Here is a 22,454-nt window from a genome sequence, read left to right as displayed (position 1 = left end):
GAGGAGACTATTTAATGTAAGGTATGCTTCTACAACATGAGCCTGGCATTGCCCTGACCTCTCTGTGGATGCAACTCCCCTTGTGTTCCTGGGTTGGGCGCTGACACAGCGTGTGGGCGTACCCTGGCTGAGGCAGGGCATGCTCTCCGCAGCAGGAATGCGAACTGTTCCCTGCACCATTAGTATCCATTAATGTTTCTGTGCTGTCCAGCAAGCTTCCACATGTGAGAGGATTTGTCCTGAGTAAAATCCACTAAGAATCAAGGGAGGGGGGTTACTGCCGGAGCGAAGACTAAGGAACGTGTCCTCAGGAATGCGTGTATCTATGAGGATCAAGTAAGCTTGACAAGGCACTTTAGGCTGGACAAGAACTGAAAGAGTAGACTAATGCTAACACTGACCAGGGCTAGATCTGCCTTGGAGGCGCAGTACAGAAGCTAATCTGGGGCACTCTAAGGGAATGAGACTAAAACACATACTCATGCAGGCCAGCAATGCTTTTTCTACAAATCACTGTAATCCCTACAGGTAGCTTTCCCAAGCTAAGAAACTAATTGTAAAGGAGGACTGTAACTTTCCCTACTACTGCCTCCATGAGGAAGGAATGCTGCTCTTAAATACCATGCAATAACATGTCTGTCCTTTAAATGGCAACAGTACTTAACTTTTCTCAAGGTGATGAGCTCTTAACAAGGTGTTAGGACTTCAGTTATGTTATGAAATTGAAAGCTCATGGTTGCAGATACAAAGACTTTCTGGGATTTTCATAAGTAATCAATTGAAAATCCTCCTCCTCTTGGTATAACACCCAGAGAAAGATTTAGACTGGTGCCAAATACCCCTTTGAAGTTTTCTTCTTATCTTAAAACTAGCTGTGGCATTCTAGTTTCAGACTTATGTGAATTACTTCTGATGAACGTGTGTTCCTTGCAATACAAGTATCAATATTCGGAAGCTATTCTGTAGTAGTTGCATGTGGTGATGCGAGAGAGGAATAATCAGCTTCAAGGTAGCTTCATAAATGGCTTCCAGTACTAGCATGAGGAAAAATGTGTTGGACGGTAACAGTATTGGTCTTGGATGCTGTAGAAGTATGCAAGAAATGGTACAGATGGTTCTTGGAGAGGCGAGATTGTAGCCAAGATTTAAAAATTCAGACTCCTTGTGCAGCTATGATAGATCACTTGTGGACTTTCCCTCTCAAATAGGAGATAAATTTGTCTCTGAGGACTTAATGTAGTATGCTTGATTTTAAAAGTGCTTTAGAAATATGAAGCACAAAGCAATTTGAAGAAGTGCTGTGCTCTTTAACCAGCATTTCTTATTACAGCAACTCAGAAGTGTTGCTAATAAGATATCACTTCCTGTCCTTCCAATTAACATTCCTTTCTACTTCAACTACCATTTTATTACCTCATAGTGTAAGGAAATACCTTGCATTTCATCAGTGTGAAAGACTTGTGTCAGGCTCTGATGTTACGTTTAAGAATGTATAAGAGCATATTTATTGTCCCTATGTTTGCTTTCCATGGGAGAATACGGTTCTTTTTCTCTGTGGTGCAATGACTTTTTCAGAATGCTTGCTTTTGAGCACCTGGTAATGCCTAGTTACTGATATGGTTTGGGGTTTCTTTTTGTAGTCACAGATAACGTTGGCAATGCTCAGAAACAGAGAGCAGAGCTGGAGGGACAGATGAGAAGAGCAGATGATGTGAAAGGAGCTAGAGAAGGTAGGGACATCATCCAGTGCAGGGGGCCGTGCTTGTATAAAAACCGCTTTATCGGGGTGGTTACAACAGACAAGGCTGCTGTGTATCATAATGTGGCATGTCTGAACCAGTTCTGAAGATAAGTAGCCTAGTTATTCACAGCTGCGAGACAAAATGGTGATAAGAGTAAAAAGCAAACACAAGATATGCTAATGGAGGTAAGAGTCCCAACATATTGTAGAAAGGAATACTTAATTTAAAAGTTTGTCTATTAAGCTGGTCAAATAAAAGATCCTATCTCTACCTGCAAGCCTGACTTCTATCTTTAGACCCTCATAGCTGTAACAATAACCTGGGCACAAGAAGGGTATTCCTGTTGTGAGACACTGGAATTCCTACAAGGCCTTTCCTTTTTTTCTTTCCTTTTGCTGCTTTATTATTGTTCTGGATATTATGGAACCAGTAAAAAAAAAAAAGTGCGGTTTTCGTCTTTCTGTTGGAGGATGCAAAGGATTTAGAATTCGTAAAATGTTGAGGAGAAAGTATTGAATACATATAGATTTCTCTGACTTGCTGAATGCTACATAAGGTTACATAAAATGCTTGGACTTGTAATTCAGAAACTTTAAATCCTAATAGCTTAAATTCCCTAACAACCTTGTTAAGTCTGCCCTTCATACTCTTTCTATCCGGTGCTGTAAAATGAGAGAAGCAGATATATTTTGCAAACTTAAGAATAAATGAGCTTAATGCAAAAAAAATACTTGCAAAAGACAATTTGGGTGTTTTATTCAACATTTAAATGCTGTTAATGGTATTTCAAAAATACTTCAGGTGGTTAGTAACCGGATCTGTATAATAGAGAAAAATTGATTTTTTTGAGTCATCTGCAAAGTTAGTATCTTGAAAAAATGAAGAAATTCAACACGTGGCTTTCCTTGTATTTTGAGTGGGCTTTATAATGATAAACTGTTAGGACAGTGAAGAGAAGGGTTCTCCCAGCCTTACAGCCGAGGTGCAGAGGTCACACAGCCATTTGGTCACAAACAGAAATACAATGCATGATCTGTTCTCTTTAGCACTGTTTCCTCCACAGTAAATAACTAATGCCCATGCTAAAGCTCACATGGATGGTATAGCTGTATGAAATAACCAGGAGGAATCTAAGTGCTATACTGGTAAAGCACCTAAACTACTCCCCCTGGCTCCCTGTGTTTCTTCTAAACATGCCTCATCATGCTCTTCCTCCTGTCATAGGGGACTTCATTTTGTAATGGTTAATTGTGATAAACAACAAATCAGGAATATCTCATTCTGATTTGTTAAAGCTTCCCAAATACACTTTCCAAATCTCACTGAAGTTTTATTGGGTGCATCTTTCCCTGATAGAAACACGGCTTTCAAAGATAGAGAATGCAAACTCTTGGGGTCTGTGGCACCAGAGGGGCTGAGCAGAGAGCAGGTCTGCGTGGCGATCTCTGCAGACGCATAGCAAGAGGGCTGCCCAGACCTGGACAGCGTGCAACTGGCGTGAGAAATGAAGTGCCTACAGACGCAGTGTGTTTCTCCTCTGGGCAGTGGAAGAGCATGTTTTGCAAATACCTTACAATTTTTCAGATAAGAGGTTTTTAGGGACCACAAGTGTAGCATAAAAGGGTCTGTGTGGTGCTGTTGTCAGGGTGACACAGGCTGGATTCAGATCACGGTGCCTGTCCCTGCTCTTGAGAAAAGATTTGGGGAAATCCTGCAACCTATTAGCACTTTCTTCTGTTGTTTCAAGTACCTCTTCAAGCCCGGCTGCTTTGATCTTCTTAGCAAACCACAGACTATAAATGTGGCGTTTTCTTATGAATGCTAAGCTGAATTTAAATTTCTCCCATTATTCAGCAATAATTTGGTCTTATCCAAAGCCAAGAAAAGCTTTGGATGACAGTGCAGGCCTGTTGTGTGGCCTTCTGCTCTGCAAGCACTCAAAAGTGGGTTTATATAGTACAAAATTCTAAAATTAGATAATGTCTAAAACTTATTAGTGAGAAATACCAGGTATTGCTTTATGTCCCTGCTACTACAGAGCCCACTTGACCCTTGTATGATTCTTCAGTGTGAGATGCATGGGCCAGACTTCTTTCAAGGGCAGGCTGTTTGTGACCTTCCAACTAGGAAATAACACTTATTGAGAAGAAACACAGTTATTGAGAAATCCTTCCCCTGTTCCACTAGTCCTTGATCGATCATTAGTTACCAAGTAGGTGCCATTTCCTACTTAGAGGAGGAAGAACAGACTGAGGACAGATGGTTATTTTTGTCTCAACTGCTGTCTGATGGTCTGTCCTCCTCTAAAATGTCACTTTGGTTTTAAGAGTGTTTTGAAGGAGCCTAATGCAAGGAAGAGCATCCATGAAGAGTCTCTCTAGCTGCAGGCTTCCCGAGTGTCTCTCAGCTCCATCCTCAGGGAGGAGGACAGGATCCTTTTGTGAGTTAAGCACTGTCAGGAGCTCTGCAGTGCTTGATAGAAAATTGAATGTCTCTAACATCCAGTCCTTTAAATACCTTGCAAGTGGGGCATAGAGAAATTCTGAGCACCTTAAAGCTGCATTTTCGGCTGCAGCCTTTGATTTCCCAGTGATTCAAAACCAGACATCGAGTCTAGCGCAGCTGATCATTGTATGTTAGCTTCTGACCTCTAGGCTGCAGTACAGGCTTGTTAAAGCAAAATGCTAATTTAAACCCCAGATTTTCTGAGCGGCGAATGAAACGGTCGGGGAGGGGGAAGCTTCCTGCCGGTGCTGTGGCTTCCCTTGGTGCGTTTTGTGAGGCGGGATGGCTCCACCCCGCTCTCCGCACGCCTCTGGCCCCCACCCGCTCACACCGGGCCCCCGCACCCGCCCGGGGCCGCCGCCGCGCGTGCCAGCCCCTGCCCGGCCCGTGCCGCTGGGCGGCGCGCGCGGCGCGCTGAGGCGGGGAGCGCTGAGGGCGGGCGGGAGGGAGGGAGGCGGCGCGGCCCGGGGAGCCCCCGGCGCTGGCTGGGCGAGGGGAGGAGCGGCAGCCGGGGGCGGAGCGGCGGCTGCCAGGAGCTCCGCCGGGGACCGGCGGCGAGCCGCCGCGGAGGTGATGCTGCGACCGGAGGAGCCGCCGGAGCCCCGGGCGGGGGCGGCGGCTGAGGAGAGCGGGGCTGGGCCCGTCGCCCGGGGAGGAGGTAGGCGCAAGGGAGGGGGCGCGGGACGGCGGCTGCCCCGGCCCGAGGGCGGCCGGCCAGCTGGGGAGCGAGGGGCGGGCTCGGCGGGGCTCTCTCGGGGCGCCGGCTGTAACGGCCCGAGGGGACGGGTGAGGCTGCAGGTGCGGCCGGCGGGCCTCCCTGAGGCGAGGGGCGGCGGGGGAGGGAATGGGCTCCAGCGGGCACGGCACGGCCGCCGTGGGGGCAGTAGCCTCCGCTCGCGTGTCCCCGCCGCCCGGTGAGGGGCTGCCGGCGCCGCTCCCCCGACCGGTGCAGCAGCCGCCCGAGGTCTCTCCCTGCTCCGGAGCCGCCTGCCGCTCCCGGCTGAGCCCCGCTCGGCGGGGGGCCCGTCCGGGCGGGCGTGTGCGAGCAGCTCCCTCCCCTCCGCGGGCTGCCCACTGCTCGCGGTGCTCCTCTCGGCTTTGGGGCGGCGGGGTGTTCGCGTTCCCTCTGGCCGAGGGCAGCGCCTAGTCTGCGGGTCTCCCGTGTCCGGGATGCAGCGCTGGATAAAGTTGAGCTACTGCTGAGCTCCTGAATAGCTGAATAAGTGTGTCCATGCTTCTTTTTTAAACGACCATGGCTGTGGCTGCTACTCCGTTACTTGTTTTTGTGGTAAACCGAGTCTGCTGGTGAGGGTAAGGTCAGGCTCGGAGCGCTGATGCGATAGAGTGGAACGATGCTTAGTTGTAGGATCTTGGGTGCGGTGAGTTGCCCGAGTCTGGCCGTTAGCGCAGTCAGGATGGTGACAGCGGTGATGTCCCACAGCGCTGCCAGCACCCGGGTAACGGGCAGGGGACGCTTCAGATCCCTGAAGGCAAAGAGGGAGGTTTTGAAGTTGCACTTTGTAGGCTAAGACACTCCCCCACACCCCCAAAAAGGAGAGGAATGCTGCAAAACCTCTCCTAGAGAGCACTTGGGAGGATCCCCCTTTCTGACCTGGAGGTAGCTCCTATCCCACTTGAGCCTGGAGGTGATGTAAAGTGAACAACATTCTCTTCGGGCAGATTATTTAAAATTTTCTCTTCTCAAGATAAAAACCACTCCTAAATCAGTCTTTAAAACAGCTTTCCCTCACCTCCTTCTTGCATTTTGGCAGTAAAATGTTGATGTGATTTATTTTTGTCTCTAGGAAAAAAAAAAGGGAAACTCTTGTTCAGTTTCACTGTTCAGAGTATTTTATTCCTATGCCTCTCCTGTGACATCATCACTCCCATCAATTTTATCTCTCCGTATGTGGTTATCTATGATTTGCAATAAGTCAGACCACTTATACACATCCAGATCTTGGGATCTTTGTTTTGTTTTTCTGTTCAGCGTTTTCAAGGAGATGATATAATGCTTAGTCCACGATACCCACATAATTTTCATGTGGTTAAACCACTGACAGCTTTTGTCTTACTTGTGGATTAAGATCTAATTTATTAGTCATCTACACATCTATAGTGGGCCTGAAACAAGTATTGTTAATGCTATTAACAATTACAAAAATGAATTTTCAAGCTTGATTAAGATGACATTGTAAAGTGAACTACTTAGTGGGGAATAAGTTTCATTAAAGTATTAGTTCATGCCAGCTGGATTCTATTGTTTTTTTCAAGTGCTACTCATACTGGTGTTAAGAAATAGAGAAGACCTGCCAATTAATAAAACAAGTTTCCTGTATAGTGTTTTATGGCAGACTATGTATTTTTGTAACTGAGTGCCAAGCCTGTTAGTTCTTACGAGGAATACAGAAACAACTTGTGTTCTTTGCTACCTGCAAGTCATTCTGTTTCCTTCAGCATCTTCAGCTGAAATTAAACACTTGTTTTCATATAGGTCTCTCTTGATTCTTGCACATATTGGTAGCTTGCCCAAAGCAGTGATACAATTTAGGTATCTTCCTACTTGGGGATTAATCACAGCTTTTGTGGAATGTTCTTAAGTGTCTCTTCATGCGGGCCTTGCCTCACTAGCTCAGCTCTGTCACATATCAAGGTGTTGTGGAAATCAGAATGAGGGCTTTCAGTTCCTTTTCACAGAGAGTTGCCTTAGTTTTGCATATTTTTTTTTAATTTTGTAATTAGCAATAAGAATTTCTTCTAGCATATGACTCCTAATTTTCATTATGATTTTTAATTTTGTGTAGCAGTTGTAGCAAATGAGACTATGACAATGATGAAAGCAAAATCTTCTACTGGGCTATACAAATATCTTATTTTGCAAAGTGAAAGCTTTCAACCATATGCTGCATGGCATAATATTATTCTGCCTGATTTGAATGTATCCTGTAAATAGCGAGGAAAGACTTTAGCTTTACTAATGAAATACACTTGCCATTCTGCTCTTTTTGTTTCCCCTTATACACTGATTGTTTTCCCTTTGTAGGGTTTTTTTCATTATTCTGAAGCTGGCATAGGAGGACATCGTACTGAAGAACCTGTTAATTTTCAGCAATATTGGAATGTTCCTGCTGGAGTCTCTAATGTTATAAAGAGCTGTGTGGTTTTCTCGTTTGGCTATTTTTGAAGTTTTCTATGGCTACCTTTTCATCTTAATGACATGCTAGGAGAGCACTTCAAGTTCCAACAAAGGCAGCTTAACTTTTTGAGTGAAAGAGGAAGACTTTTTTGGAAAACTTTGTAGAAGAGATTTAGTGCTGAATTTTCTTTTTTTGTGATCCTTAATGAAGTGTTGTAAGTTAGAACACTATATTCATATCTCATGGGCCTGAACAGTTGATATAAAATAGCTGACCCAAATCTTTTTATCAAGGAGCAAGCCTGGTATTAAAAGAAAAAATCCTTGGGAAAAGCAAGTAAATTGTTATAAGGTTGAATGGGAGCATAACGTTGAGGCAAAATGAAAAGAGGAGTGATGGGGGGTGGTTACAAACGTTTATCTCAGGCTTGGAGTAAAGAGGGAGGAGATTGCTGTAAAGAAGCAAAGACATTTAAAGGGAAGCGCTGAGAAAGGGATATTACTATGGGTACAGTATATACTACATAAAAGAAAGTCTGAAAGGATAGCTAACCTCAAAACTAGACTGTGTATTTTTTCCCTCTAAGTTACAAAATTTTAATTTAATTTTAATTTTGTTTTGCTTTCTTTCCGTAAATAAACAGGAGAATCAACAGTGGATATATGGGAACATTAAAACGTCATCTGGAAGTGGTGCTGTTGTGCCTTTGGCTAAGGTTTCATGATAAGTTAATGCTGCTATTGAAAGATCCAACTGTCTCTTCCCACTTGCTTTTTTAGTGCTAGCCTTAACATGGCTGTGTAATGAATTGAGTTGAAGACCTGATCTGAGATGAAATGATATGGCAAAGAAATTAATGGTTAGTTTTCAACCCAGAACAATTTCCTGATTGATTCCGCTGTGAATGTCTGTCCTCTCACATGCAGAGGGTTGGCTTTAGGGGCATAAGTGAGTGATGGAAAAGGGTAGGCTACTTTTATGGCCGATGCCAGCTTGTATCATTATAAAGTGATTGTGAAATTACTGTCTTAACTAAGAAACACTTGTCACCCCATATTTTCATCGTAACTTTGAAATGTGTTCAGTGGGTTTTATTTCAGATCTTAATGAGAAATACACAGTGAGTTCTGTAATCACCTGGAAGGAGCTTGTTTAGTAAGTGTCTAGTTACAGATGATGGCAAATATGGTGTTGATACTGCAATTTGCAACAGGTGCTTCTTAACCATTTCTGAAGGTGTCTTAGGTACTTGGAGTCCTTAGAATGTTGTTTTTCTCTTTTGCAATTCATATGGAACTGCTGAGTATTTGTGGTTGAGTCCTTTTTATACGTAGTATTTTGGCTTTTTTATGCCTAGTAGCATGCCTTGAAGAAATAATGTTAAGCGGTTTGCATCTATTTTCTATCATTTCTTACTATTGTGGTCATCTGTTCATTTCAGGCTGTGTAACACTCTTTAGAGTAAAGATTAATGGTGATTCTGGTTTGAATTAACTTATTCTCAGTGGTGTCAATAAACTTTGCTTCTGTCCTCTAACACATGCTGCTTCGATGTTTGAATCTTTATGAACATTATGAATGCAAGATGATCATGGTAGATATTAGAAGGGCCAGTAATGTCAGCAAGCTGCCTGCCTGAGGCATGCCTGCAAGTTTAGTCAGAGCAGGATAGTAACCTGTACAGCTAATGCAGTTTCTTTAAACAGATGTTTCTTTAATGCATCATCTGTCAGATTAGTGGAATTTACACCTGCTTTACAGTCATGCCTTTAATGATTGCTGCCATGAAACAGCCTTTTCAAAGCTGTAGGTCTGACATCAGTTTTGGAGTGTCTCTCTAAGCCAATTGTGCTAGTCTTGAATGTGTGGCTACGCCAGTGGCTTCAAGCCGGTGAAGCTGACTGTGCACAGACTTGCCAAGAAATGTCGGGACTTCGACAGAATTGTTCTGTGGTCCATCTGATGCTTGCACCGCCCGCTGAGATTGCTCTGCTGTAACATACACTTAACAAAAAAAGCTAGCAATTAAGTTTCTCTGCCTTATGAAGACTTCAAGAAATCAGACTCTTGGACTCAATGCTTACAAGTTTTTCACAAACTAAATCTATTATAGTAACATGAAACCACTCGGAACAGTTTCTTATTAAAAGAATGCATTTTCTGTTGTTTGGCAGTGATCTTTCCAGAGTTAGCCTATGTGCAGAGGGGAGGAAGAGTGCTCTTTCTTTCTGAGGAGAAATTAGATGTGGAAATTCAGTTCCTTTATTTAAGCATGCAAAGGAGCAGCAGAAGGAAAACAGCTTTTCCACACAGAAATCTTTATCTTAGATAGACATGGAACAGATTGGGGATGTAAACTCACGTCAGCACCGCTGAAATCCATGCATTGATTTACAGCATCTATGGATCCTTCCTGATAAACCCGTGCAGTATAATGTGCCTTGAGGTTTCTTGTGTCCAGATACATACACAAAAAAGAAGCAGTGAAACTTTTGTGAGTAGGTTTTAAATCTTGTGTAAGTGAAATTACAAGGTGAATATAATGTGATAGTTGATGCCACTGTGGAGGTTTCACAGAGCTGGTGAGACATGAGCACCTTAGGAAATACCCTTAACAGGCTGACAGCTGTGGTCACTAAGCCGACCCAAAGAGGCCAGCTGGTACCAATTCCTTTGAGACCATACGTACCAGTCTTAGCTCAGTGCTGCTCTAACATAGCTGCAGAGCTTTTGGGCCGAGCTGGGTCACGTTCCTGCTACTCAGAACATGGCCTGAGCTCATGTCTGCATTCTACTGAATAGATATTTATCCTCAGCCCACATTTTGTCCTGTATGTGCATATACATGTTTGCCCTTCTGAAGACAGCCACTATTTGTTCCACGTGCTTAATACTTTTTTGTTGTTCTCCCTTTCCTCTTTGTGATAGCATAATTTCTCCTTTCTAGTTTTTGAATCACTGTCCTGGAAGTAAGTAGGAGTTGAGTCCTTCCCCAGCCTGCATGACTGCAGACCTAGAATAGTGCATGCACTTGACATGGTGGATTTGGTCTTCTGGGTTCACGTGATTGCTCCCTGGATGGCTTCTAGCAGCCTTTCCAGAAGGCTGTGTACTTTGTTGCCCCGGTAGTAACTTGCGCATCTTGCTTCTCCTCTCTGGTTCTCTGGCAAAACGCTTTGCCTTCCCTATTGCCATCTTCTTGCTGTTGGTGCAGAAGCTACCTCCGTGCCTGGAATCGTTCCCTTACATCTGTTGTGTTGCAGAAGTTGGCTGCAAATAGCTCTCCAGGGGCATAGCACCACCTCATTTGAGCTGGAAAGTCGACTCAGGCTTTGCAGAGAATTACATTTGCTCTGTTTATGTGGAATAGGTTTTATAAAGTAAAAGAGGAGTTGCGTGCTGGCGACTGTCCAGCCCGTGCAAAGCACCACCTTTGGGGTGAACTTACATGTATGCTGCTCTTAACGTTGGCTTAAGTCTAAATCAAGACTCTAGTCCTTTCCATTCTACCCCTTGCTGACAAAGCGCCTTTGTCTTCTTACTTGTTCTTCCTCTTCCAGCATCCTTTCTTCCGTCTAATGCATACACGTGATTGCAACTCCCTTTGCCATGTTGTTCCAGACAAGAGTGATTGTACCTGTTTTGGGAGGTCCTTGTGCACTTTTCAGAATGGCAAAAAAATTCCTGGAGTTAGCCCAACTGTTGGATTGATAATTTGAATTTCAGGGGCAATTTAGGTTTCCTTAATTTTATTACCAGGTGAAAGGATAATAAAGTTTACTTAGGAACAAGATCATTCCTTACAGCCCAGATGAAAAATTATAAAGAGCTCTGCTAAGGCAACTCTTGCTCTTGTTCTTCTTTTACAATGAAAATTTAAGCAACGTAGCCCCAACAAATGGGACAGCTTCCCTTTGTTTGGCTTTATTTAAAAAAAAAAAAATTGTCATCAGGTTCATTAATTTTGGAGAATGAGATGTGATTAGGATAGGAGAAGAGATTCGGGATTTAAGAAATTATTTAAATTCCATTGCAAATGCAGGACTTGGGACGGCCTTTTAATTTCGCTGATTTCCATTTCCTGTATTTGAACCCTGATTATGCCATATGTTTTTAAAACATGCTCAGAACAGGTGGTTGGTTCTCCTTGTATCTGCAGTTCTTTACTGGGGCTTTGTGAACAACAGTCTTTACTCCTAAACGCGGGTTACGGGTGAGGGTCTGTCAGCTCTCGTCCTCCGCAGAGGCGGGCAGGCCCGGGGTTTGCAGCTCTGGGGTTGTCCTGGGGCTCTGAACGTCGCCTCCGCTCTCGAGACAGGAAAAACGCTCCGGCGGCTGTCCAAGGCCGCGGCTCTGAGCGGCTCCTGGGTTTCTGTCGTAGCGTTCTCTCTGCTTCAGAAGAGTCAAAGGGGGTTGGGGTTTTTTCCTTTTAGGTATTTGCTAATGGGTTGGGTTTTGGGGGGGTTAACCATTTTTCTGTCAGCGAATAACGTGGGCCGTAACTTCCAATCAGCTCCTGTAACTCAGGCTGTGTTGTTACCACCAAGTGCAGCCTGCATACACCTCTGTGCTGCGGAACGTCAGCGAGGAGCTCGGCCAGGGCTGCTGCTGACCTAGGCCTTGCCGTCATGGGGTTGGGGGCGGCTGAGCGGGCTCCAGAGCTTGGGACCGCCGCGCAGGCGGGTGCCGGGGACGCCTTCGCTGCTGCGGGGCTCAAGAGCCGCTCCCGGAGCTTCCACGCTCGGCGTTTCTCAGCACGACGAGCCCCGTGCGCCTGGTGCGGGAGCTGCGGGAGCTGGCGGCGCGGCGCTGCCTGTCCGCGTGCGAGGCCGCCATCTCGGTGGCGGGGCTGCGGCGCAGCGGGGCGCCGCGCCCACCAGGTGGCGCCAGGGTGCGCGCAGACAGGCACCGCCCCCTCCCGCGGGCACCGCCCCCTCCCGCGGGCACCGCCCCCTCCCGCGGGCACCGCCCCCTCCCGCGGGCACCGCCCCCTCCCGCGGGCACCGCCCCCTCCCGCGGGCACCGCCCCCTCCCGCGGGCGGGGGCAGGTGGGGAGCTGCGCGCGGTGCTGGGGTGTCCGTCCGCTCGCGGCCTGCCCCCCCCACCCCCCCCGGTGTTCTGCCCTCCCGGGTCGCCAGTCGGTGAAACTCCGGAGGTAGGTTTCAATAGCAAATTCTAGAATAATTAAAGAGTCTGTGTTGACCCCGGTCCTTCCGCTACCTCAGCTGTGTTACCAAACCTCCCGAGAAGGCTGCTCCAGCGCTGGCACAGCCGGATGGTGCTGAGCGTGGCACTAGACTGGCTGGCGCAGGCAAAGATGCTGTCGTTACAGCAACACCTAACGGAGGCCACCTGTGCTAGATGCTGCGCAAATGCAACAAGCTAGTTGTGTCCATGAAGAGCCTGCAATCAGAATACAGGAGAGAAGTTGATACGGGTAGAGTAACTGAGTGGGGAGCACTAATTAATGATGGGCTTGTGACTGACAGGCTGTGCGACGTTTGTAACACACCAATTATCTTTGCCACTGTCAGTGCCTAATTGTTTGGGATATGCCATTTCGAGCAAGAGGTGTGTGTTGCTATTGAGCTCACCCAGGCTTTCTGCATAACGCGGTGCTGTCTGAAGGTGATCTGGGTTATGGTGTTCATGTAAGAATAATGAATGTGATTTTTGCAGTCAACTTTTCTTTCCTTCCTTAGGCTAAAAAATGTAAAATTAAGTAGAGGAACTGATACTGCATTTTAACCCTTCCTGTTTCATAGAGTGCTAGGTCCTACAGCATGGACCAAGTTGACGTAGAGGGACTTCCTCCTGTAATTACTGATGTGCAGAGCATCTCATCTTCTGTTAGCACTTACCATAACATTTTTCTTCTGTCTTCAAGCGTCTTGTACAATGCATGTGTCAAAGGTAAACACAACGGTTGCTAAGTGTATTGGATGCAAGAAGTGACCAGCCAACATCTCTTCAGGGGCTTGTTGCTTATGAGCTATTTTGTTGGGTGATCCTTCGGAACTGCATAGATAAATGGAGAGGACAGGATAAAGTGAAGCAGATAAGAAAATTATGTGGCCAGTGTTTCTTAGGCAGTTGAAAAGCAATTTCCTGGCTTTATTCTTACCAGCTTTAGTGCAAATGAAAGACATTGGTGTGCTGGCCTTTCTGCACGTTGTCTTCTGTTTACAGAACAAATGCCAATATTGCATTCTAAGCATCTTTCCACTTCTCTGTTCACGTATCCCAGTGTTGTTTGGAGAAATGTTGTGCTTATTCTCAAGGACGGAACTCATAAGTCATAGGCGGCCTCAAAGCAGTCTGGTGTGGTTTGTAAGAACCCATTGAAAACTCAAATTAACATGTTTGACTCAGTTTATGCAAAATATCATCAGCTATCTAATGACTATTATTATTTAGTTATGGGACAGATCTTTCTTGCACCTTGGATATGAATTCTGCTCAAGAGGAGTGAGGCCATCATCCTTGTTCTAGGCAAATCAGTCAGCAATATAGCCAGATATTAATCCTTTTCTGACTTCTGTCAGAGGTTTCTGGTGTTGTTGTTGGCATGTCTTGCTTACAGACAGGAGGCATCATTGCTTCCAGAAGGAAGTGCCATAGAGTGGAAAGAACCAAAAGCTTGGCTCATCGAAGTCTCACATGGTGAGTAGGGGACTTAAAAGGAGAAATAGCTGCCTTGTAAGAATGGTTCAGTATTAGTGGCTGTTTAAGCAGTTCTTTTTCCATTCAGCTTTTGACAAAAATAGCTGTAAAGGAGCATGTGAACCTCAGAGCATGCAGTCTATTTTTTGATACGTCTTGGCTTACGTTTGCCAGCTGTAGATACTCTAGTACGGCACATTTAGTCTGCGCAAAACGTAGAATACAAGAGATTGGTTTCCTGGGCCAAAAAAATCCTTTGAGTTCATTCCTGAAAGGTGATGGTTGCTTCAGTGATATGACATCACCTGCTCAAAGCAAGTGGTTTGAATCAATAGCTCATCACTGCTGATTGTATTCTGTCTGATTTACTGTTCATTTGCTCAATTCTGTTTGGGAGCTTACTCTAAGATTTTCTATGTACCTTGTGCTTTTCCCCATCAGTCAAGTATGCACTGCACATTTTTGGCTCCAATAAAGGGAAGATGGTTAGCTTGTTCAGAGGGATCCAGTGAGCCCTTAAACCTCCTGTGAGACTTCTCATGCCAACCTTTTCTACAAAACCCACTAACCTAGTTTCAATATGCTATCTTTACATTGCCCCTGAAAACATTTTTCCATAACCTGCGGGCTGAGAATAATTCCCTAGTATGTAGATTATTGACCTTATCTGGGAACATCAAAGCACTGCAGTCAGTGTGCTGATTCTGTGCCTTTCTATCCAGTACCTACAATGTAAGGTTCCTTTCAGCAGCACGTCAAATGGTATCTGGGAATCTGATAAATATAATGTAGTATTTGAACTGATGCCAGTTTCTGTGCTTAGCAATAATTTGGTCTTTTGTCTACGCCAACAAAAGGCAGGGGGAATCTTGCTTTTTTCAATTGGGCGTTCAGTAAAGTATTCGCATAGAGGGATGTGGCTTTTCTCCTTTGAGTGTGCTGCTGCTTTTCACTTACAAGGACTCTTGATGCATACATTTGAATATTGCAATGAGGAAAAACCTGGATCCTTGGTGCTAGGAAGACAAAATGTCACACTGTTGTACCTGGCTAGGCACAGCATGGCACAGCGCTTAAAATGGACACTTGCACAGAGGTAAGTTACAGTGACAATGTAAATGCAGGTCAGTGCGCCTCACACTTGCCATGGAAGGAGCATCTTGCAATGAAAAGATTGTGCTAGAAGAATTTTAGCGCCAGTTATTTAACTTTTTGTGAGGTCTTCCTTAGGGCACTGACTTCAACAAAGTCAATTAGTGTCTTCTAAGTGGCTTCAGAGCCTCTCAAGTATTATCCAACTGTAATTTTTAACTAAGCTATGATTTGAACCAGTGACACAAAAGCAAAAAAAAAATCATTGTAATAACCAGACTTTTGTATTTGCTGCCCTTGTATTGTTCCATGGGTCATTGTTGGCTACCTTTTTAGATACAATTCTTTGTGCTTCTTGTATAGCTTAAAGCATGATTGAAAATAATATCTATTCAGAGTCACACAGCTGGTTTAGTTACATGCGGGAATTCACTACTTCCATTTCTTTGGCTCCTAATCCTTCAACAGGATGTGTGGATAGATGCAAAATCTCTGCTTATGTGTGATATTCCTCTTTTTTTTTAAATGCATATGTTAATCCTCCAGCATACTCACCAGTTTATACAACTACAGGTTAGTGGTTGTCAAGCCATTGAACCTTCTTGCAGAACTTGCCCAGGGAAATGATGTGTTTGTAAATTTTGCTTTATTATGGTTCCACAGACCAGCTGCTAACTGGTTATCGTTGTCTCATGGACTTAGAGTTTGGGAACCTCCCTCCTGAGGCCTTAGGTGTGAAACCTGGTTTCATCACTGGGGAAAAGAGAGTAAGAGGTAGTTTTGCTGGCTGTGGCTAGGGTTTGCTAACTGCTCAGGAACATACCAACCTCGGTTTTCTCTTTTCTCACAACTGAGCCGTTCAGTTTACAGTGGTTACTTTTTACTCATGATCCTTTTATGTTGTGTTAACATATGGGATCAAGGACCGAAAAAGAATATAAAGAGATCCTTTCTAGAAACTCCCTGTGACAACTAGAATTTGCACAGTCTTTGACTTGTGGCTCCAGCTACCTTTTTTTTTTTTTTCTCCTGAAAAAATAATACTTTTTATAAAATACAAAATAACAAGAATCTGTGCTTGTTTAACTGGTACAGCTTGAACTGCAGTGTATGCGAGGATCTGGTCTCACTGCCCTACATGCACTGTGCCATTCCCGGTTTACGTTCTAATTAATCACTCATACTCTGGCTGTGCTGTCTCCTAACTGACTGTGAGTTGGTTGGTTTGCTACCTCCTTGAGCTTAGTCTTGCTGACTTGAATTAGAAGACAAAGCTGAATCAAACCTTCCCTCCTCACCCCCTCCTTCAGTTAGCACAGTAAAACCTACTAAGAGGAATACAGTTTTTTTTCCTATGGAGTGCTGTGCTCTGGTGCTTGTGCAGAGCACTCAGCTAAATCTTCAGTAAGATAAAGTAAAATACATTGCACACGGGGAAATAAATCCTGTTTTATAATGTGGGGTTTCAGACCAGTCCTGCTTTCTCTGGCTCATGAGAGGTTGCTGTACCAAGAGAATCATTTCCCTTTGTCATGTGCTGACTCCTCTTGAACTCCTCTGTCGCTGTGGTTCTGCAGACTGCTGCAGAATGACTCTTCTTGAATCATATTTGCATATCATTTCCTTTCATCACAGGCTGCTTGCTGGAAAATCAGCTCTCCTGTGTCTTGTATTGGTTGTTTGCTTTTACCCTCAAAGAAAGATGGAGCAGATTTGTTCCGTGTCTGCTCTGACCTTGTGTTGATAGGTTTTGTACTGGGTCTGTATAACATCTCCCTCTTTCTGGCTATGTCCCAAACTGCGTTTATATTTACAGTAGTTATCAAGCATTTAGCTGTAAGAGTGGCTTTTCCCTAGTCCTTTCTGAGACCAATGTTAGCAAACAAGTTTGTTACCTTATCTTTGGAAAGTCCAGGCTCAAATTTTAGTCTGATGTAGTTTACCTGAGTATGAACCTCACCTCATCATCAGTCGGTTTTTCACATGTGCTTTATGATAGAGGAGGGGATCTTTGCCTTCCATCAACCAAAAAGAATTCAACAGAACAAACCTGGATTTGTTCTGCTTCGGCACCTTCATTATGTATTCATTCTGTATTTTTATTTAACGTTAGAAAATATAAGTCTAAATCCATTCACAGGGATCCTGCCAGAGTGTCTGCACTCACTTTCTGCTGGATATAAAGTACATACAGTAAAGGTAACAGAGTGTGTTAGTGTATGCAGTTATGTCATGGCTGGGGGAGGTGTCCATGTTTATACTTGGTGGATGTAGGGCTGAGACCAGTAATACAGGAGATACTGTTGGTTTGTTTACAGTTTTGATATGTGTGTTTGATCTCCTATTACAGAACATTTATAGCACTATAAAAGCGCTTGATCTGCATGTACTCATTCTGGTAATAAAAATACCATAAAATCTTACTGTGAGTAATTTTATATGTATATAGCTTTGTCTATACTCAGCTCTTAAAAAAAAAAAACAAAAAACAAAACCCAAACACAGAAACGAGTCATATGATCATCAGTAAAATGTCCAAGTACCTGTTAGAGTTTATAGTGCGTGGTCCATGGATTGCATTACTTATAGCAGGCATATATGCTTTATTTGAGATTCTGGATTAAATCTCAAAATGCCCAGAAAATTCCCTGCAGCATTAGTCCAACTCCAGATTCTCACGGTTCTAGCTAAAAGATCCTTACTCTTTCCTATGAAGTTGAAGGAAGAATATTGGCTACTTCAGTCTTCGGGACAAAAATCTCTTTTGAAGGGGTCCTCGTTCCTCTGTATTCTTTAAGTCTATGAATATTGTAGGCAGGACAGCTTTAATCCAGAACTGAACCAAGACCTCCTACACACCATTGTAGTTGAGAAAGAAAACTTTTATACAAGTGGGCTCAACTGCCTCTCTTATTTCTCTTGTCAATGTGGTGTTGCTCTGTTTTACAAATGAGAATGCCTATTTGGGTGTTTCCGTGGAGGTTTTCTTGGTTTTGCTTTTATCTTTCCCTTAGAGAGCTCTCCCCAGTTCTTGTCTTATCCATCATTTTTGGTTCGTGCATTCCATTAGCTGCAGCACTCTGCCTGGAGGCGTATCTTACTGCCACCCAGCACGGCACTGGCAGTTGTCTCTGCAGGAAATTGGGTAGTTCTTGCCAACGCAACACTCGGCAGGATGTCAGATGAGGTTCAGGCTCTCGTATGGATATCGGAAAGAAGCTTGGTTGCATTAGGTAACAAAACCCCAATATAATCTTCCCTGTATTAGGGCACTCACTGTTGTGGGAATGAACCGGCACTAGGGAGCAGGAGCTGTCTCTGAGGTGCCTACGCTATGATGTTGCGTGGAGACTTTTGCTCTCCTGACAACTCTCGTCTGGAGCCCCTGTTGAAGGCAAGGTCCTGAAGTGGTGTACTCACAGATGTGGCCCAGGACAGCCTTTTCTTTGTTACTGTGCTAGGGCCGGTCTGTGTTGCAGACTAAATCGCTTTAGTTAGGTGCAAACAGTCTTTTACCACCCGTTCATAGCTGAGTGACCTGCCCATTACCCCTGAATTAGGACTACTTGCCATAGGCTAACCCAAATCTTTTTCAAAAACCGATAGATAAGTAGTATGAGTTAGCTTTTCACCAATAAAAGCAAAGCATGATGGATGGTATAGAGGCACTTTTCATTTTAAATCCATCATTACCCCTCATGTCTACAGTGTTTCTTAATGGAAAGTAGATGATCTCTTGGGAGGAGTAGTGTGGAAATCTGGGGAGAAGAGGGAAGGATCTGGTTACAGTTTTGACGTGGCAATCCTGTCATCTAACTATTGGAGTTTTTGTTGTCTCATGGATTATGTGGGAAAGTAAGTTATTTTCCCAATCTGTACTTTATAACATACTGCAAAAAGGCCCTTGTGATATCTTTTCTGAATGGGTGTTTTTTGAAATATTCATGTGAAAAAATAGTGAAGTGAAAAAAAAGTGTAGTGTTGATCTTTAAGATTCATCCTCATGTGAGATACTTTTTTTCACGCAGATTAGAAGTGATACATCGGAGATCCTGGATGAGACCATTCTGCTCATTAAAGACAAGGTGATGGAAATGAACCACATCTATGCCAAAGTTGATAAATTAGAGGTTTGTTCATTGCATTAGAAAATTTTCATTCTTCTTTTTATGTGTTTTATAGGTTAACTGTCCAGGTAATAAGTTTATGGCTCTCTATCATCTTATGGCTGTTTTTTAAATCAGTATGTTTACCCATGGTTCAGCACATGTAAGTGTTTATGGTTTTGGAACATCACTGAGTAATTTATTGCTGTGGATTCTACAATTCCTAGTGGTAGATTAAAACATTAGTTGTGGTTTTAATGTTAATAATATTGCTAATAATGTTAATTTGTTTTGTGACTTGAAGGAGTATCTGTGAAACCATTTATAACTTCAAAAGTTCAAGTCTCACATCCAGTGCTGGACATAGCATTTTAAGTTGTCGATGATTGTCTTATGTAGTAGTGGAGAGATCTCTGAGCTCCCATCTTCTGTTGTGTCTGTTCTGGTGTGTGTTGTATCTCAAACAAGGGAAGCCAGGATGACTCACTAAGACGATCCCCTCACCATATTTAGTAAGCAGTATGTTAAAATTTGTGTCAACTGAGGGCAAGTTTGCCTCTGGGAGGAATATAACGAAAACATGATGAAATAAATTGTGTAATGTTTAAAATCAGTTTTAACTGACTCCAAGTGAAAGAAACCAAGTGTTTGTGGCACTAAGTCCAGATAGGCAGTGCTTAAGCTTTAGGATCTACACCTCTACAAAGTGATATCCTCTGGTAAGGTTTATTACTTCTGGTAAGGTTTATCAATTGCCTTAGCTTTCAGCAAGTTTTCTTTAAATGCAATTCATTTTTTGTAGTTTGCATTTTTATACCTACATTTGATAACAGACTTATCAAAACACTTCATATTTTATGGACTTACACAGCTCCAGGAGAAAGCTTCAGACAGGAAACTGAGGCAAGGCATTTTAGAACAAAAGTGGGAGTCAACTGTTAACTTGTCTAGAACCTGTCTAATTTTCGGAATTGAGTACCCCAGCCCAAGAACTAGCTAGCGGGTTCTCAGCGTACTTGACAAATTTGGCTGTACTTGGGTGTATATTAAGCCAGGACTGTGAAAAATGGCTGAATCAGGTTCCAAACCAACTGTTTCTGGAATTGTCTCACCCAGTTAGGTCTTTTTGCAAATTCCATGCTGATAGGCAGTTGGGATTATGTGGGGAGTGTGTGTGTATTTTTGTCTTTGAACAGGAAAATAAAATTAAAACTCTAAGCAGTTACTTGTGCCAAAAGTATGGTAAGCAACAGGGTTCCTTATTACTTTTTTCCTCTAATACAGAAAGGGGGGAAAAATCCCCTTCCTGACCCCATTCCCTTTGTCCAACTGTAGGGACATAGTAATTTGGAATATGAAGCAAACACCATTTTTTGCTAGGCTGCAGGTTGCCCTTGAATAATGCAGCAGAATTTTGTTGAGGGGCTTTTTTGGTTATCAAGGGAGGATAATACCTTGATTGGCTAGGAGTCAGGTTTTCTCCCTAACATTACCAGCTGTAACAGCAGTAATCTGAGAGCACAAGATTAAATTGGCAATTTGAGCAGTAGTTAATGTTTTAATTAGAACTTTAAATTTAAAGCTTAGCATCCATAGGGATTTTCAAGGGAGAAATTAACTTGTACTCCCAAGAGTAGAAAAGGAAGGGACTGCTGCATAATGGTTGTATAGGATGAGAATCTGATGGGTTTTAATTTTGATGTTGCCACTGGTACATTTTGGGCAATTAATCTACCTGTTCAGCTTCACCTTCCCCATCCCTAAAATGGGCAGTGCTCAACTTCTCAAAAAAAATTGTGAAGCCTAATCATTAGTAGAGAGTATCAAAACTCTTTACAAACTGTTCTGTATTTTAACAAATAAATACTGCTTTCTTTCTAGTTGGCTTTCCCTTATGGCTCAGATTTCAACTGAAACTAAACACGTGTATGTTTTAGGTCAATAATTCCTGGCCTTTTTTAGCTAAAATCACCTGTTGTTTTCTTTTCCTCTGCTGTCTCCTCCCTCCTACCACTTCAGCCACTTTCTCACTCCTACCAGTAGCAGTGTCTTTGCAGGTTCTGAAGAGCTTTTCACCTCACCGCTGAAATGTTGTCAGACCTTTAGACACTATGCAAGTGCTTACAAACTCTGTATGTAGACAAGGGAGCAGAACTCTGCCCTTAGGTAAGGACAAAAATTAGCTTTAGGTCATGAGCAGTGGTTCTTTTCATGGCTGTAAACATCTGTAGTCTACTTACGAGTATGTGCCCCTTGGAGGTTTATATTAGAATAGTGCACTCTAAAATCTTGTTAAGGCTTTTTCTTTGACTTCTGATCTCTAGCCAGGAAAGGCTGAAGCCCAGCACAGGTGCTTCTGATTTTCATTAGGTGTTTTTCCTCTCTCCACAGGTATTAGTTAAAATGGTTACACACCATGTTTCCTTCCCAGAAGAGCAAGTGCTTGAAGCAGGAAAGAGCCATGGCACCTTTCTTAAAACTGTTTGCAAATTATTTCAGTGTGCGGCTATCTCATCATTTAAAAATGTGAGTATTTTTAAAGTTGCTTCCAGCAGATGGGAAAGTGATGTTAAATATCCTTTCTGTATCAAATGTGGCCTTAAAGCATATTTAATTATTAATTGTAAGTGGTGTAGCTGCAGTTTTCTTCTGTAAAGGGAATTTTTTTACATTTTAAAAAATTTTCAGTAACTTTTTTTTTTTAAGAGTTGCTGCTTAGGCACTGAATAGTTCCAGCAGTAATTTTTGAAGATCCCTACATTTTGCTCCTGAATGAAGGGATTTTCCTTGTATATGTATATGCAAATAGGAAGCTTGTTACACGTCATCTTGCAGTGAGAGACATAAGCATGGATTGTTCTTTCTATTTAGTCTTTGTTTTTATGTCAATCACGTCAAAATTACTTTATAGGATCGTCCATGGATGAGCACTAGAGGGGGATGAGGACTCTTTCAGTGAGTTTTAGTGATATTTGCTGATAGAGGAAGAATGTTGAGAGTCAGGGATAATGAGATCTGATGTGGACTCAAGGAAGCTTTACGTACTCTTCATTATTTCTGTCCCTGTTCTGTTCCAAGAATGTCTTCATACCACTTTCCTTTACACTCTGTTTTCCTTCTCTAAGCTCCCAGGTCATTCTCTAAATCCAATGTTTCCCCAGCAAGTAATCACAACCTCCAGTTAGCCTTTTCTGAACTCAACCCTTCCA

The 22,454-nt window shown here is 43.3% G+C and overlaps 1 protein-coding gene across 2 annotated transcripts in view; it reads left to right on the top strand.

The window, feature by feature from the left end:
- Window positions 1-4,752: 4,752 nt before the first annotated feature.
- The window catches only part of BCAS4 (breast carcinoma amplified sequence 4), a 58,351-nt gene continuing 40,649 nt past the window's right edge, over window positions 4,753-22,454 (top strand). The window contains exons 1-3 of one of the 2 annotated variants that reach the window (XM_054845600.1): window positions 4,753-4,905; window positions 19,168-19,224; window positions 21,637-21,771. In XM_054845600.1, coding sequence (XP_054701575.1) covers window positions 21,649-21,771 — 123 coding nt within the window. In that variant the 5' untranslated portion in view covers window positions 4,753-4,905; window positions 19,168-19,224; window positions 21,637-21,648. Of the gene's footprint in view, window positions 4,906-19,167; window positions 19,270-21,636; window positions 21,772-22,454 lie in introns of both variants that reach the window. The other variant, XM_054845599.1, reaches the window with a different exon arrangement.

The sequence above is a fragment of the Grus americana genome, chromosome 17 (genome assembly GCF_028858705.1).
Source record: "Grus americana isolate bGruAme1 chromosome 17, bGruAme1.mat, whole genome shotgun sequence".
Classification (NCBI taxonomy): Eukaryota; Metazoa; Chordata; class Aves; order Gruiformes; family Gruidae; genus Grus; species Grus americana.
This window is presented reverse-complemented; position numbering and strand designations above follow the sequence as displayed.